General features: G+C 37.2%; 1 protein-coding gene across 5 annotated transcripts in view; it reads left to right on the top strand.

The window, feature by feature from the left end:
- Window positions 1-17760, top strand: part of LOC127976228 (ral GTPase-activating protein subunit alpha-2) — a 154197-nt gene that overhangs the window by 63023 nt on the left and 73414 nt on the right. For 3 of the 5 annotated variants that reach the window (XM_052580507.1, XM_052580506.1, XM_052580509.1), the window contains exons 5-20: window positions 2901-2944; window positions 3034-3214; window positions 5287-5402; window positions 5540-5678; window positions 8008-8210; window positions 9029-9259; window positions 10099-10272; window positions 10351-10485; window positions 12210-12358; window positions 12436-12547; window positions 13758-13995; window positions 14152-14325; window positions 16046-16171; window positions 16749-16859; window positions 17447-17514; window positions 17595-17685. In XM_052580507.1, the coding sequence (XP_052436467.1) occupies window positions 2901-2944; window positions 3034-3214; window positions 5287-5402; window positions 5540-5678; window positions 8008-8210; window positions 9029-9259; window positions 10099-10272; window positions 10351-10485; window positions 12210-12358; window positions 12436-12547; window positions 13758-13995; window positions 14152-14325; window positions 16046-16171; window positions 16749-16859; window positions 17447-17514; window positions 17595-17685 (2292 nt within the window). The remainder of the gene's footprint in view (window positions 1-2900; window positions 2945-3033; window positions 3215-5286; window positions 5403-5539; window positions 5679-8007; window positions 8211-9028; window positions 9260-10098; window positions 10273-10350; window positions 10486-12209; window positions 12359-12435; window positions 12548-13757; window positions 13996-14151; window positions 14326-16045; window positions 16172-16748; window positions 16860-17446; window positions 17515-17594; window positions 17686-17760) is intronic. The other 2 variants (XM_052580508.1, XM_052580510.1) reach the window with 1 other exon arrangement.

The following is a 17760-nucleotide window of genomic DNA, read 5'->3' as shown; positions in this document are numbered from 1 at the left end:
AGAATGACAGACAGACAGAGAGACAGACAGAGAGACAGACAGAGACAGACAGACAGAGACAGACAGAACGACAGACAGATGGCTAGGGGAAATTCAAGCAAAAATTGATGCAACAGTATTGAAGGTTATTGATTTCAGCTATATGGCTTTCCTTGGCTAAATTATTTCCTTACACTCGCAATCCACTTTCTGTCAGCTAAAGTATCAAAACATAGCTTTGCTTTTTAATAGATTTGGTCCACTTCCAATCTGTATTGAAGTAGTTCCTCAGTTGATTATAAGCGAGTCTGATCCTCCAGTCTACTGTAGACATTGTGTGACTGAGTGTTGCTTTATATTGCCAAGCAATGCCACAACTGCCATATCATTATAAAATTAAGCAGATGGACCTTTTTGCATTTCCCGGTTGAAGTAAACTACAATAGGCTAAATGTGGTCCTAGTTACAAGATGGTGAGCTTTAATAGCTTTAGTGTGGGGAAGAAATTATAATCACGTGGTGTGTTGCAAACAACATCATTGTAAATTAAGCATAAATACAAAAAGCTATTGATGTTAAGTATGTCTAAAGAGACCGTCATTTATTGCAATATGTGCATACACAGCTTGAGTAGCAAGATTGTGTTCAGTTTTAACTATTTCTTCCATTTTGTATTTTTGGGTAAGAATAAGAAGCATTTCTTAGTGTCTTTCATTCCAACATAAGAAAACATTTCTGGAATCTGCATCAGAAATAGCATGTAATTACAGCGTTTATTTATGTATCTCAGAGGGGACATGGATTAATTTAAGCTGCAGTTACAGATGCATAAAAAGGCCTAATGTTTTGTTTTTAACATAAAACATTGAATACTGATATTTGAAATAATTTAAAACATGAAAAAAAATGTTGAAAAGGGAAATTAAGTGAATGTTACTGAGTCACTGAGATTCAACCTATTCGTTCAAAAGCTGATTCATTCAATAAGTAAACACTGTTAGAGGTGCTGTGATCTGTTTGGAATTATTTTCTTTGGCAAAATTGAGCAAAAAATAAAAAATCAATACTATGTCCAAAATGTATGTCACTTATGGCTTTACCGAACTTGCGTAAAATGATGATGAAATGTGTTCATGCATCTGTAGAAAAACAGTACACTTTGTGTGATATAATGATTTCCTTCAGGAGATTCCGATAGTAAAACAAATCTTGGTAAATTGAGACACAGACTCCTTCATTTACTATTATTATTTTTTTGTTCAAAGTAATATATTTTTTAAAGACTTAAGCAATGAAAATGTCAAAAGCACTAATATTTTATTTATTTATTTAGTTTAGTTTTCTAACCTTTTTTCCTTAAGAATTGTGAGATAATCATGATCTCCAGTGTGTGTATATATATATATATATATGTGTGTGTGTGTGTGTGTGTGTGTGTGTGTGTGTGAAAGATGTGAAAGAGCCCAATTCAGTACTCGCGGTGTTCTGGTGTTCAGGGCTCACGCAGAGAAAGGCGTCTCAAAACACTTGAACATCGAATTTGCTTATTTTTGCTCTTGTGCCGACAAATTCATACAAAATATGTCAAAATATCCACCTTGGACATTATGCTTGAAAAAACTGTCAGTTATTTCTTAAGTGAAAGTAAACAGTTGAGGAAAAAAATGGGATGTGTATTATATTGGATGCGTTCATGGTCTCTTAAAGTGACCGCGCCTAATTTAGCTGCTGGCTGCTGTAATGTTAATCCAAGAAAATGAAAATGAAAATCACTCGCTGCTCTTGACTGAATTACTTTGTAGTTTTAACAGTCAAACCAAAAATTATTCAGACACCAGATATAATTTTTGATATATATAGCAAAACTGTAATAATGTGAGAAATGTTGAAGGTGTCTGAATAAATGTAGGTTTGATTGTATATTTTATTTTTACATTGAAGACTATTCAGTGCTATTTTACATTAATTATTTGGTTTCTGTACCTTGACACCTACAAACTTGAAAAAAACTTAAACTGTGTAAATAGCACAATAAATAAAAATAAACGAACATACAAATTAAACAATTTCAAACAGGTCCCACTTTTTCAAGCACTTTGTGATGCATTTTGGAAACAGGAGATGAGCCCCTTTTCAAATGCATCACCTAGCTTGATAAACTCCTTCTCAAAGACTTACTGTTTGTCAATTTTATTTGGGTAACACACATATTCTGAATGCCTTCAGCAGAATTTGAATGAGCCATTTTAATCTAGATTAAATTCAAGATCACAGTGAGATTAATCTAGATTAAAAAAATAATAATCTATGCCCACCACTAATATATATATATATATATATATATATATATATATATATATATATATATATATATATATATATAAACATGATTCTCAGTTTATCCAGAATCGTGTAGCTCTAGTTTGCATGTTGTTTATTGCTGCATATAATAGATATATTATATTATATAGATAAATAATAGAGGTTTCATTTCATAAAGCACAAGTTGATTCCAAAATTCTCCTAAATTTTTTGTTTTTCAGTTGAAAAAAGACAGTTGTTCCCTGTTTCATCATTGAGGATTTCTTAAAAAAAAAAAAAAAAAAAAAGTCTAAAAATCTCGTCTCGTCTGGTCTCGTTTCATGGGATAAGTGTCTTGCCACACCCCAATGGGATACCATAGAAAATATAAGTAGACACTGGTGTGGCTTTTTTTATTTACATTATTGAACTGTAATATATAACATTTTGAGATGCACAAAGAACAATGCAGTGAAAACAATGCAGCAGCAGGTGTCAGCATTCAGATCGCTTTATCAGAGTATCCTTTTTAATTACATTTAGTTGTGTGCATCACAAAGCAGTGTACTGTTTAAATAATTTACTGATTGTGTGTTATTTTAAACCCTTTTCTTTTATAGGTTCTATACTCAAAAAACTTTTGCACACTGGAAACTCTTTCAAGGTAAGTCGCTCAATGAACCAGGAGAGCTTCAAATGATGATACACACATCTGTTGTGGATCAGTGTGAATGCAGGAGTATGTGTGTGCAGATCCGCTGTGAGGGAATGCGTCTGTTCCTGCTCTGGCTGCAGGCTCTGCAGAGTAACTGTGCCGAAGAGCAGCTCCTCATCTTCGCCTGTCTGATCCCAGGATTCCCTGCTGTACCCTCATCCAGAGGACCCTGCACACTGGACACCATCATATACAACCCCTTTTCCAACCCGCCCGACGGTAACAAACATGCACACGCACTGACATGGCCAACTATGCTGGGACCCACTGTATATGAAGTGTCTTTAGCAGCTATGTACTGACATTTGATTAATTGATTTGATACTGTGCACTTACTGTGTGCATACATATTTGTGCATTTTAACTGCAAATACAACACAATGGTGAAATTAATGTATGTAATTACATCTGCATTTACTCTGTTGACCCTACCCCTTAACTCATGTCCCTGTCCCTTACCTGTATCCTAACTCTATAACAGCAAAATTGTTTTGGGTTGCACTCCATTTTAAGGTGTTTTTTTTTTTTGCAATATGAACAAACATGGACTGAATAGTATTAAGGGTTAGTTACTGTTATTACTCCAGTAAGTTCATGTAATGCACATGAATATATATATATATATATATATATATATATATATATATATATATTATTATTATTATTATTATTATTATTTATTTATTTTTTCATTTTTCTTACTGTAGGTACATTGTAGTTAAAGACACGTAGTATAAAGTGTTAGCTTAGTCTTTTATTCCTAGCCTTTAGAATATCTGCATAAAGTCAACTTAAATCTTATTCTGACCAATAATTTACTGCTACTCAAAGTAGTTTTTTGCATATTTTGCATTTTGTTTTACTTGAGGTTAGATATGGATAAATCTGAAATTAGTGACATCACAATAATACAGGGTCGTGTCAAAAATAGGGCGGTCAAGTCTAATTGAAAGAAAATATAGACATGATTATTAGGAAAACATATATAAAAAGATTCCAACCAATCAATTGAGACTTTGCCATTTTTTAAAAGCTCTTTCTTTTTCATGTATGTTTTAGGATGCTGGATTTTGTTTAACAAAAAACTCATAGGAGTTTCTATTGGTTTTTGGATTAATGCAGAAAATAAACTCTGGGACCAACAGAAGTTTCTGATTCTTATATGTTTTGTTCATGCTGAGAAGCTTCATAAATGAACACAACATTTAATCGATTCTGAAGCTGAAATACAGTTGGCAAAAGCAAAAGCTAAAAGGAACTGCATAGTTAAAAACATAGACTCGTTTCCAAGAAGTGCTGAAATACAGACTCATTTCCAAGTTTGGCCTACAAACACACATAAATCAGCTGAACTCAAGTGTAAATGCTGTACATGTACTATCTTATCTGAAGTAACAAAATTACCCTCTTATTGTTCCATGTTCACAGTTTTACTCTTCATTCATTTCATCCCTCACCATTTACAACAAATCGACTGCGTTTCTGTCTGGGAATGTACTTTTTAATGATGGCCATTAATGCTCTTGTGGCACAAAGGCACTTTAAATCTAGTATTAGAGTGTAATAATCAAATGGCGGCACAGCATCCTCAGAAAAGGAGGTCAGAGTCTGTTAAATGCTGAAAGGAATGATTTCCCTTGATGTTTCCTCTCGGAATAGATTTTATTGATGCCCTTGAACCGGTAATGACCCATTCGTTTCAAGCACTGTGGATGTGTTCAAATGCATCTGAAATCAGTGAACATTCCTTTCTGTCTGTGCTGACGTGCTTTATGTCTGAATAGATTTCATTAGTGCAACACATAGGCTATTCACACTGAAGGCTGTTCAGCCTTCTGCAGTGACAGAGACAGTAGTGGCAGGGACAATGTGGCACGACGCTTTGAGCTGACACAGTCCATGTGATAAAAACAAGCCCGATGCATTCTTGCTCAAAAAGTTTTTGAATAATTAATTATTAAAATAAGCTTAAAATATTATCCCAGTTAAAGTATAAACAATTTATTTATGTATTTTTGGAAAAGAGGGGAAATCCCATTATCACAGAAGACTAGAAACATGTGCATAAACTCTATTATTTCAGCAGAAATACTAGTTATATTTTTGGAGATCTTTTGAATATAGTCTTGAACAGTTTGGCCCTTTGGAGTCAAAAAGACTGAGTTCCTCTGACCTATAGAGCAGGATAGCACTTTTACAAATCCATGTGATGCTTTCTGGATGCTGAATTACACGCCTCACCTTTCAGATGTTTATGAGTACATTTAGACTCTGTGTTTGTGGTTTTGTAGCCAAGATTGTGCCGGAGGAGATCAGCCCGCTGGTGCCTGCGGTTCCCGGAGAGAAGGTGGCAGAAGACCACACCTGCTCTGTCCTCCAGATTGTGCTCAAAGTCATGGTTCTCCAGGTGAGACAGAGCTGCTCGTGTCAGTGTTTGGCTGATAATGCTTGTGGCCTGCTTTGTTTCTGTTTGATGCCTGCATGTTGCTTATAGCTGAACTGATATTTGTGCAGTCTGAATAAGATAATTTTTTAACCCCACAGGCATCCAGCTTGGACTGGAAAAACAAAGAGAGCCAGGACACAGGCTTCAGATTTCTCTTTTCCCTGTTCAAGAAGTACTACCTGCCTCACCTCTTCCCCACTTTCACAAAACAAACCAACCTGTACAAGCCACAATTAGGTGAAGAAATGTTTCACACTGAACTTCCTTTAAGCAGCTCATATTTTAAACTGCATTTGGCTTAATGATTATTTTCTTTCCTTAAAAGAGGTAAACCTGTGGAGCTCTTGTTTTGGTATGAAACTGCAGGGCGGCAGGTTTCTCTGACAACCGAACAGTCTTCTTTTTACATCATTAGTAAAATGACCTGTCCACAACAATGATGGGAATGTGCATATAAAGCATAACTTCCGGGACGCATAGGTTTTTAGTTCGCCGCATTCACTGTGAACTACAGTAGGTGGACAGACTAAAGGCCCTTTTTACCGCCACACGTACCGCCGCCGCCGCGTCTGTAAAGTGCATTTGCAACTTTTGAAGTTATCAAACAAGATCATCAAAGCACATTTTCAAAAATAGACGTCGTTTTTGCCTCGCTAATGTGTTACATTTGACGGCTTCAGTCACAGACAATGAAAGAAAAACACTATAGTTTAAATATTTAAAATGTTTAATATATTTAATATGTAATATTCACAGATGAAAGTTTGGTACTTATGAAGTTATGTGCATTTCTTAGAACAAATTCAAGCAGGATAAATGTCAAGCCTGTGCCTGTGCTTATATTTTCTTTAAGCTACATGGTATTAAACCATATTTTAGATTTGACACATTTAAAAGGTGTAAAGTATGATTTATATTATATGAATTATGTGTTATATTAATCAAAAGAAATTGTGGTTTACTTTGCATCGGAGCATTAATAGTGGTAGCCTATTTTACGAGGGTAGGCTGCATGCATGCAATGTCAATATTTTCATATATTATGCCTATATTTTAATTTATATTTAAAAATTCCTTTACTAAAACAACATGCATTTTTGTTATTCGTTACATGTCCTTTATTTCGACTAATAACTTCTTGGGAAAGAGACATTTGTCTGTAAACTGATTAAGACATTGTTGCATGTTTAAATGTGAAGCACTGTATAATTTAATTCCCATTATTTATGCCTAATTAGACTAAAACAAGAAGCAAATGAAGTAAACCTTCACGATTTAGCTAAATCTTTGAAACTCCAAAGAATGGACGGATTAATAAACTGTCCCCATGATTAAACTCAAGTTCTCTCATTATAATCAACAAAATACACACAATGTAAAAAAGGGCTTCATTAACTGACAACATAAGTGATTTTAAAGGGAGCCTTCTTTACTTGCTTTTAGTGCTGGGCGATAGCTTATGGCCTAAAAAAAAAAATCAGATTTATGATTTAAATCAATTTTAAAATCAATATTCAAATGACAAAGAAATTTTTCAAAACAAGTTTTAATATAGTTATAAATGCATAACTGAGACAAGATGATAAAAAACTCTAATGTTATTACCTTAATGCTGGAAAACCTTTATTTTATTATTATTATTATTTTTATTTTTTTGTTAATACTAGCCCATCATGCATCTAACCATCCACTCGGCGTTAAGAGCTGTAAGCATTAAATCTATAATTGCTGCTTTCTGCTGTACAAATTTTGTTTGTGATGAAAATAACAGTACATTTTTGTCAGTTATTTTATTTAAACAGATCGATGAATTTCTTCAAGATTTCAAAATCAGATAACATGCTGATAATGTAGTAGCACTGTAAGATTACATTTGTTTGAATGCATTATTGCTAAAGCGATTGCGTGTGAATCTGTTTAAATCATGCTCTAACCCGAAAATAATCAGTAAAAGAAACAGACAAAGTCCTTAGCCTTTAACATCCTGCTCGACTCTCGCAGTCATTAAAACCTGATCAAGCCATAGCTAAATGTGTTTAACATTAATTCTTGCTGAATATGCAGTTATATTACGGGCTTTTGGCACGATTTGTACTGGTGATGGAGGCTCTTGAAGCGAGTGAAAACCGCGACGCTCAGACTCTTAAAAACATCCTTTCCTCGCTCCAGTCAGAGTCACTCTGCTCTGCTCATCCTCTGCTCGGCGGCGTGTCTCTGTCAGACTTGTGGTGGAGGGTTGAGCCACTGGGAACTACGAAAGCCTGAGTGGAGCGTCGGTGGATGTTAAAAAGAAAACCCATTTTCATTCAAAGAAACCGATTATTTTAACACATGACTGAATTACATTTACGCGTCGGTACGTGCGGCGGTAAACCCCATTTAGGTTGTCCACCTACTGTATGGCCACTGTTTGAAATGCTGAAAACAGCGGATTGATCAGTGTTCACCTGTAAATGAACACAGTGCTGTGCTCTGACAGGCTCTGTGCCAAAGCAATGGTTCAAAATAGATTTCTTGTTTTTAATTTTATTTCCTTTCCTTTCCCCTCTCTCTCTCTCTCTCATAGATCTTCCCATTCACAGACCAAAGCCCCTGTACGTCCCTGTGACTCGTAACAGTGAGAGCACATACTGCACTAGGGATCAGTATCTGGCTCCTCGCGTGGCCTTCATCACGTGGCTCGTTAACTTCTTCCTGGAGAAGAAGTATGTGAACTTGGCCACGAGCAGCTCTAAGAACGGAGGAGAGGTGCTTCCTAAGATCATCCAGGTGGGAGGAAGACTGAGAAGCGCTGTCTCACTGTCAACTACTGTAGCTACATGGACACACATCATCTGAGTGTCTCACTAAAATGGAATATATGTTTTCTTAATTGAAACTAATTTGTCAAATTCATTATAGGAGCAATAAAACCAAAATTGAAATTTCCGTCATCACATACTCACCCTTATGCTGTTTGTATATTTATTTATTTATTTAAACAAATAGCTCTTTTGAAAAAAAAAAAAGTGCAGATGCAAAAACATTGTAAAGCATTTGTTGCAACCACAACTGTTTCTGAGGATCTACGATGTTTGGTGGAAGAATACTGTTTTTATTAATATCATTACACTTTATTTGCTCTTTTTTATTCTGTAAAACCTTACTAAGTATATGAAATAACGCCCTTTAGCTGTTATAAATTCACTGTAAACCACGGCTTCTTGGGGTTTATTGCTTTATCTAAGAATGGCTTTTTGCTAATAGAAGCACATATTGTCCTCTATATAAGTAAGGTGCATATGAATACGAAGCGGTTGGCAAAATATAGGTGTTCTCTGCCATCTCGTATTTGAGCGGCGTTCTCTTCTCATGTATTAGATTTATTAACATGTTGCATTACAACAATAGCCTCAGAACCAACATTGTTTGTTTATATATGTACTTTTTATTTATTTTCATTTAAGTTTGTGTTTTCCCAAGGAGTGTAGACACTTTTTTAATTATTATTATTTTATATCATTTTATATTATTGTATTTAAAAATGGGTGAAGTCTTAGAAATTTTTATTAAATCTTGTACTGTATATTTGCTGTGTTTGTGGTCAGACTGTGACTGCGGGCGGGGTCAGTCTGGAGAAGAGCTCGGACTCGGAGCCCAACGGTCCTGTGGAACAGGAGAAGAGCCACTCGAACAGCAGCACGCTGTCGGACCGCAGGGGCAGTAACTCCAGTCTGTGTAGCATCGAGGAGGAGCATCGCCCCGTCTACGACATGGTGCAGTCCATCCTGCTCTCCACACGAGACAACGTCAATTTCGTCAACGAGGTCTTCCATCAGGTCAGAGACCGTGTGCTTCTGCTGCTTACATCATGTCACCTCATGTTCACGTTTCTTTGGCATAGTCTACTTGGTTAGAGATAAGGTGACCCGAACAATAAAAAGTCCTAATTTCAGTATTAGTATTTTTATTGTCAGCTGTTTCATATTGCAGTATATTTTAAGTTACATAAGTAACGATATGATATGTATGCAAGTATATTGAATTTGTTTGAATTCAATGGAAATTCTGTCCTAAGAGTGCAAATAATTTTATCTCCCTTATCTGTTTTCAAAATAAGAGTCCTGGTGTATTTCAGGCTTCTTTATAATTAAAAGTCCTGCATTTTGCATATATATTTCCTCCTCTGGAAATTTTACCTTATTATTGGTTTTATGGTATGGTATTATGGTTAGACAGACTGTATCTAGCATTTAATTTTTATATAGGCTGCCCAATGACAGGAAGGGAAAACAAAGAACATTATTTAACATCTATTGTGTTTTCAATAAGTAGATTTTACCTGTAGATTTTTACACCTGTACGTATACACACAATTAGAATACATACATCTTAATTGAGCAGTTAATCAGTTGATGATTTGTATCAGAAAACTGAAGTTTTGTTCAGATGTTCTGTGTTTTGCTGCCACCTTGTGGCCAGAATCATATTAACTGCTTACATCTGAATATTTATATTTATCTGTCTATTTAGATTAAGCTCATATTTTTGATCAGAATTGAAACAATGTGTGTTACTGTTGTTTTACATTTTTTTTATATTTTATAAGAGGACCCTTGGTATCAAACAGTTCCAAAGTCCCTGTTATAAGTCCCTGTTGTTTTTTGTCATTACTTAGGCTTTCCTTCTGCCGGCCTGTGAAGCTTCAGCCACTCGCAAGGTGATCAAAGTATATAGGAAGTGGATTCTGCAGGAAAAGCCTAATTTCATGGCTGAGCCTGAGACAACGAGCCAGGAGGAAGATGTAGAGGAAGAGCACCTCGTCTCTGAGACAGACACTGCGCACGTGCAGGTACACTCAGGCACAAAATGCTGTTGGTGCTGATTCATGAAGTTATTTCCACTCACCTGCTCTGTATCAACCCGTCAGGTCTTGGAGACTCATGGACACAAACGCTCGTCCAGCTGGGGGCGCACTTACTCCTTCAGCAGTGCCATCAGCAGAGGCTGTCTGACAGAAGAACAGAACCAGAACGTGAAGGCTGGCGTCCAGCCCACCCTCCAGGTGCTCACACACATCTGTTTCTGTCAATAGACTTCTATTACTTTTATACTGACCAAACCATATTTTCTACCCCTAACCTAGTGGTTCTCAAACATTTTACACCAGCGTATCCCCCTGGGGCATTTAACACTCTTCTGCGTCTCCCCACTCTTCATCTTAGACCTCACCTTTTCTGTTAAAACATAATATTTGCCCCTTTACATTGATTTACAGGTGTATTTTTACCTTTATGGAAGCAAATATTTTCTATCCTTATTAATTGTGTGTCATGTTTGGTCATATTTTTAACATTCCATTAAATGTAGTATAAATATAATAAATCAAGCAACTGATAAACTGATAAATAATAAAAGTATAACTTATTAGACATTAGCAGTGATACATTTTTTTTTATTATTGTTATTTCAAATAGATGCTGTTTTTAAAAAATGAAAGAAGGAAAGCAAGAAAGCTAAATGACAAATATTCTCATTCCTTAAAATAGCTTGAATGTAACTCTACAACAGTGCTCACGATTGACTGATAAATATTTATCACTATCCCAGATATCTTGAAAATAACAGTAAAATAAGAACAAAGATGCAGTACATTTACACTGTATTTTTCTGATAATTTCGGGATCTACTGAGGCAGTGATAAAGAAAAATACATCACGCCTGAGTCTATCAACAGGACATTAACAGGTCAGAGATGATGAAGACAAGTGCAAAGAGGAGAAAAAACTGTAAGCAGGCAAAGAATAATAGCCCACTGTGTTCATAATGTTCGAAATATGGGAAGAAAATTTAAATATAGTTTTTAATTGGGCGTATAGGGTTATGTTAATGTATCACTGAAGAGAACTGTCTTGAGAAGTTTTGATGGCAATGGCATTTTCTTCTCCTCTTACCTCTGTCTGAAGCGCAGCACTGCTTTGTTTACGGCGGTAACCAAGTAAACGAAATATCGGCTGGTTCATAAGCGCCACCTGCTGTCAGAGAGAGAGCTCGCGCCTCATTCAGATCTGCTGTTTCTGTTTCATGCTGATGTGATTTATTTCATACAGTCTATGGTTTTATGCAGCAAATAAAAATAAATAAATAAAACCTAAAGTCTGTTTTTGTTTTAAATCCTGAAATTATACAATCTAATTCAAATCAAAATCAACTGCTCGTGCAACATGCGTGCAGCATCTTTGTTTGGATTGTGATTAAATGCTGTGGTTGCCTCTAATTTCAGATCGGCACAGATATTTTTGTTTAAGGCCAGTTAGTTTTTTTATTTATTTTATAAAGCAAATAGCCAATAATAAAAAATGTTCTTTAAAAAATCACTCTCAGAATCAGCCAATTTGCTATTCAAAAATGAAAAGAAAATGTGATTCTGTATCGGTTATGATCGGTGCATCACTAATTAAAATACTAAATAGAAGGCCTCAGATTGGAAGTACAATCTGGGATGTGTTTTTCCATCAATTCTTCAGTAGGTAGATCTTATCGTTCATGAAAGCTGAGGTCAGGTGAGGCTTAAACAAATAAATAAAAAATACAAATGTGTTGTGCTGCTTGAACAAAAATATGTGGGTCAAATAGAGCCCCAAAAAAATGAAGAAAAGAAAAAAGATGGGAATTATAATACAGAACTAGTACCTGGATTTCAACACGACAGAAGTGTTCAAAAATCTTAGTTATTCCAAACGTACACCTGCTGCGTCGTTGACAATGAGCTGTCCCGTGTGTCCTCAGGTGTTCCTGACAAACTCTGCCAACGTGTTCCTGTTGGAGCCGTGTCAGGATGTGCCCAAGCTGCTGGAGAACCAGCTGGAGGTGTGCAGAGCTGTGCTCAGCGTCTACCGTCACATTATCATGGAGCAGAACATGAACCGCCCCACCTGGTCAGGCACTGAACCTCAGTAGAGCTCTGCTCTGGTTCACAAACATTCAGCTGATTGTGTGCGTCGTATGATTCTAGGGAGCAGTTGCTGCAGGTGTTACTGAGGATCACAGAAGCAGTGATGAAGAGGCCACAGGAGAACCAAAGGAAAGACACGTTCGCCCACAGCCTGGCCAGCATCCTCTTCAAAGTGAGTACGACACGAACAACCCAAGGCTTCACACAGGCTCAAAACAATCTGATCATGTGCACACATTGTACGCACGGTTCAACTGGCTGAAGCAAACACAAGCAACCGATTTAGGTTTTCTAATAATTAGATGCATTAAAGCCACAACCAGAGGTTTTTCATTTTGTAAAACCTCATCATCCGCTCCTTATAGTCCAATGCCTCTTGGCTCACATCGCAGAAATACATCCTATATAAAGTCTGTATATGGTAAAAAAAAAAAAACACTTTGGATTTAAAGTCACAGTCTCTAAATGAATCCAGTTATGATTAACATTTTTCTCAGCTATGCTATAAACTTAGTAGAGAGCTCAATTACTGCACACACACATATATATATATATATATATATATATATATATATATATATATATATATATATATATATATATATATATATATATATATATATAATATTAGGTTACAGTTAACAACAGAATCCTGTTAGATTTGATTAATTTGTTAGATTTAACCATTCAGCTTCAACATCTATTTGATTCTATTGCTGTTAATTTTTTAGGCATTGTATGAAAACATGGAAAATTTATGTCACTTATAAATCTAATTGTAAAGGTTATGTTTTCCTTTCATTTTGGCATATACTCTTGTCATACATATATAACAGGTTAAGTAAAATGTAATGTATATACAATATTATGCATTTATTTAGCAAAATGCTCTTCTTCTATGAACGAACAAGCTGTGAACACTGAATGACTTGCCTGAGGTAAATGTAATGCTATATCATGTTTATTTGTTTTGTTTTAGTTTTATTAATGTCTTTCCCCAGTTGAAAGGATTACATTTATTCAGCAGTGATGCATTTATAAAACAAATGTTTTCCAAATGTAAAAGCCCTTTTCAGAACATAAGTGAAATAAATACACCTCAGGGTGAAGGAAATGTAAATTTAGAAAGCGCAGCTCAAACTAATTACATGAAGAATATGATGCAGGAGAAGAAAACTCAACACTATTCAGCAATATCAAAAATTATCACATGTAATTTGTGCTTAGTATGGTTGAATTGGATCATCGAAGGGCAGTCACAAAGACATTGGTCATGTACTGTACTGTATTTATTTTATACTTTGTAATGCTTGTAAGACTGTTATTGCTGCTGTGTATGATGCTGTAGTTGATGTGGCTGTGTGCGCTGCTGTCGTTTGCAGACGATCTTCGTGGCGTGGGTGCGGGCCAACCTGACCGTGTTCATCTCTCGTGAGCTGTGGGACGATCTGCTGGCTGTGCTGTCCTCTCTCAGCCACTGGGAGGAGCTGGTGTTCGAGTGGGCCAGCATCATGGACTCTCTCACTGCAGTACTGGCCCGTCACGTCTACGGCCTGGACCTCCACAACCTACCGCTCGACAAACTCTCAGAACAGAAGGAGAAGAAGCAGCGGGGCAGGGGTGGGTGGCACATGCTTAAAAATAAGCTAATGCATTGCTTTATTCACAAATATGAAATGAAAAGGATGCATTTAATAGGTAATACTAGTAGCACCCCTGGGTTTGTATCAGAGACAGTCACAGTAGTAATGAGGTGTGTGTGTGTGTGTGTTTCAGGAGTGTCGCAGGACTCCCAGAAGTCCACCGATGCAGCGCGGCCGTTCTCCTTGAGCTGGAGGAGCTCTGGAGATCAGGTGGGCGCTCAGGAGCCCATGAGGTTTCGCAGTGCCACCACCACTGGAGCTCCTGCTGTGGAGAAAGCTCGCAACAATGTCAGGCAGAAAGCTTCAGGTCAGAGTTTGTCTGCAGCACTCCTCCGGATCAGTTCTCCGGATGAACACAGTCTATCGCAGATGTCTGCAGGGGGACTTGCTCACAGCTTGCTTTGTGTTATTCACTTCATTCTAAACTTATTTGACCAAGATGTTTTCTTTTTCCAAGATTCCTTTTTAGTTTTTTTGTCTTTCTCCAAATCCAATTTTTTTCACATTTCAGCTTTTCTGAATTCTGTTTTAATGGTTAAATTAAATTTTAATAAACAAAAGCCATGTCTAATCCGTTAAATTCATAAAACGTCAACAATTGAATAATTTTATTTTGGTCTTGTGAAGTGCCACACGACAGAACTTTAATCTTAAAATTAAAACATGGAGGACCCAATGTCACAACTTTTGCTGTAAAATACTTTTTTATGACTGCATTCCACAATCCCATCCGAAGTTCTTCTGTTGCTTTGGTCTTACACGCACATGCACATAAACATTTCCCTCTGAATCTTTCCTGGTTTGGAGATGATTGTGTCTCGTTGTGGTGGAGAGCTTGTTGAGTTTGGAGCAGATGCGTTTGAGACTGAAGGACGCCTCTCACACACACCGCCCCCAGAAACATCCTCGATGGTGTGTGTGCGCACATGAAACGACGTGGCTTTTCTTTTGCCTAATTGGATTTCTCCTACATTGATCTTCAAACAGCCCAGTGTCCTCCCTCCTCGTTAGGAGAGCCGCCTCATCAAACTGCCTGCCTGTTTTTGATAGTTTCATTAAGAGCGTAATTAATGCTCATTAATATGCATAAATAGGTAACTCGGCGAAAGCGATGTAATCTGGAAAGAAAAGGCGGTAATTAAAGCACGCCGTAGAGGGAATAATAGAGCGCTCCGCTTTCACGGCTCTTCTCCAGACGTGACATGGAGTGGCCAACAAAACACAATGCGTATATTTGGTCTTATCAGAGCTGGCAGAGCAAACTTGAAATAATGTGCTTCATATTTCCTTCTCGGGGATTGAGTATCAAAGCACGCCATGAGCCGAACGAGAGCGCGGTTAGAAATCCTCAAAGTGTGTCCTCTGTTTGACTTTCTAGTAAAAATACATTTGGTTCTGGTATGCACTTGTTTTGGACCTTTTTTATGTTTGTGAGTCTGAGAAACACGACTGTAGGCATAATCGTATTTTCCATCATCGTTTTGCTTAAATCCCACTTGATTTCAGTTTGCAAATAATATTGGCATTTACAAAACATCAATAGACAAAACAAAAAACTCAAACCCCCTCAACGACTACCTCTATTTTAAACTGCAGGCGTGGTCATTTACAGCTGAAGTGTGTCATTTTTTATAATTATAAAATACTGTCTCCTATTCCAGTTCAAAATGCAGAGACATTTCAAAGTAAGCTTATTAATAGGGTCTTTCTAACAAACCATCAGTCTGAGCAGTGTTGGCTGACCCATGAGCTAGCTTCTTCACAAAAAACAACAGGATTTTCCATTGGCTTTTGGATTGTTGCAGAAAGGTTTCTTCATCAGAATAATCTTACAAATGAACAAAACTTTACAAATTCTGAAGCCTAAATATTGGTGTAGTTTTCTGGCACAGAAATGACCCGCTTCACCTTTAATAAATTGTCTTGCTATTACCAGAGCTATAGAATGCAACTGATCCTTTTCCCCATCTCTCTCTCTCTCTCTCTCTCTCTCCCCTGTGCTCTCTCTCCTCTGCTTCTGTGGGCAGCTAAGCGAAGTCAGTCTATCAGCAACTGTGTGCATCTCTGTGAGGCTTTGCCGGCCACTAAGAGTGTGCCCATGCTGCTCCACACTGTCAGCTATTTCTTACCTGGTATCTCTCACAGACTCTCAGGTAACTTCCTGTTTCCTGTCTCTGGCACAGAACTTTCTTTTCCTGTTTTCTGTCTTTCCGTCATCTGCTTTAAATTAAGATTTAGCATAGCCAAGAAAAAGCCGTTGTATAAATGCTTTGTTTTTCCAAGGATACTTCTATTTCCTTTCAATGCAGACACCAGAGGAAGCGCAGAGAGCACTAATGGAAACACTCACTCATTTCATTCACGCTCCAAGAACTGAATCAAAGAGTATGTCTAGACGCACCTTTGCAGGAGCATGAAAAATGTATAGACAGTCTGAGATTGAAACCCTCACGAACCAGAGGGAAAGCCGCAAAAACTGTTTAAGCTCACTATATTACTTCTTTTGCTCGATTCTATATCATCGTGTAAATGAGGGTGTTTTCCATTACTGCCCTCAGAACTGCTTGTTGCAAACTTCCTCTTAATTATTAAAGCACAGTTTATGATCAGAGTTTCAGCATGCATGCTTGCCCTGTCAATATGAAAGGGGCCTATGAATAGAACGTATTTCTTGTGATTCAGGTGAAGCATCGGTGACTGTGTGTGTGTGTGTGTGTGTTTGTCCTCTAGACGTGGAGGAGTGTCAGCTGTCTGAATGTGAGATGGGGGATGGAGACAGTCCTCTGCCCCGCAGCAGCAGCACCTCTGACATCACACAGCAGATCACCGACACCTTCCCAGGTATCCACACAATCACACACATTACACTCATGAACATGTAGTATGTGTGTTAAATGATGCAGAATCACGGGAATCTCGTCACTTCTTCAGTAGTTTCAGAAAAACAAAAAACAGTGCCAGCAGGATGTCAGGTGACTGGTTTTTACAGCCTAAAATGACTGAGCTTTTCCGTTTTCTGACAGCTTTTCTAAAAATAAAATAAAAAAAAAAACTGAAAGAGTGAGAGAGAGAGAAACGGCATGTTGCATTTGCTGCTTTAATGTGGGTTGTATTTTAAATCTTTATTTTTGCAACAAGTAAAGAGCTTTTATTTTTGTGGACAGCTGTTGTTTCTCAAATTGTGTGAAAAGGTGCAGATAGACTGTAAGCTTATTTACATAAATCTCAACAGGAAGGGACAGATTATACTGTATTGATATTAGTGATACTGATGCAAAAAGATGCCATTAATCAAAATATATGCATTGGATGGTTGTCATGTTAGCCAGTGTAACTTAGAGTAAGTATTAGTGTGCTGTAGGAATATTCTTGACGATCCCAGGCAGGGAGCATGGTTTCTGATATGTGGGCTGCTGTATGAACTGCAGGTCAGAAGAGAGAGGAGTCTGTGTCTGAGAGCAGCTCTGCAGGGAAGAGAGAGAGCGACGCTCCCACGGTCAGTAACATTGCACGGCCATAGATTTAGTAAATGATTCTTCACCTGCTAAATGTATTGAAGTATGTGGATCTTCTCAGATTGTGATCCGGCGGAGCAGCAGTCCAGCAGATCTGGACTCTCCTGCAGACGGAGCCCCAGCGTTTCTGAAGATTAAACTACGGGAGAAAAGTGAGCTCTGTTCGATGCTCACTCCTGGAGTCTTTCTGTTCTTATTGTTAAAAGAAAACCTTGTTTTTGCTTGGT

The sequence above is a fragment of the Carassius gibelio genome, chromosome B17 (genome assembly GCF_023724105.1).
Source record: "Carassius gibelio isolate Cgi1373 ecotype wild population from Czech Republic chromosome B17, carGib1.2-hapl.c, whole genome shotgun sequence".
Lineage (NCBI taxonomy): Eukaryota > Metazoa > Chordata > Actinopteri > Cypriniformes > Cyprinidae > Carassius > Carassius gibelio.
This window is presented reverse-complemented; position numbering and strand designations above follow the sequence as displayed.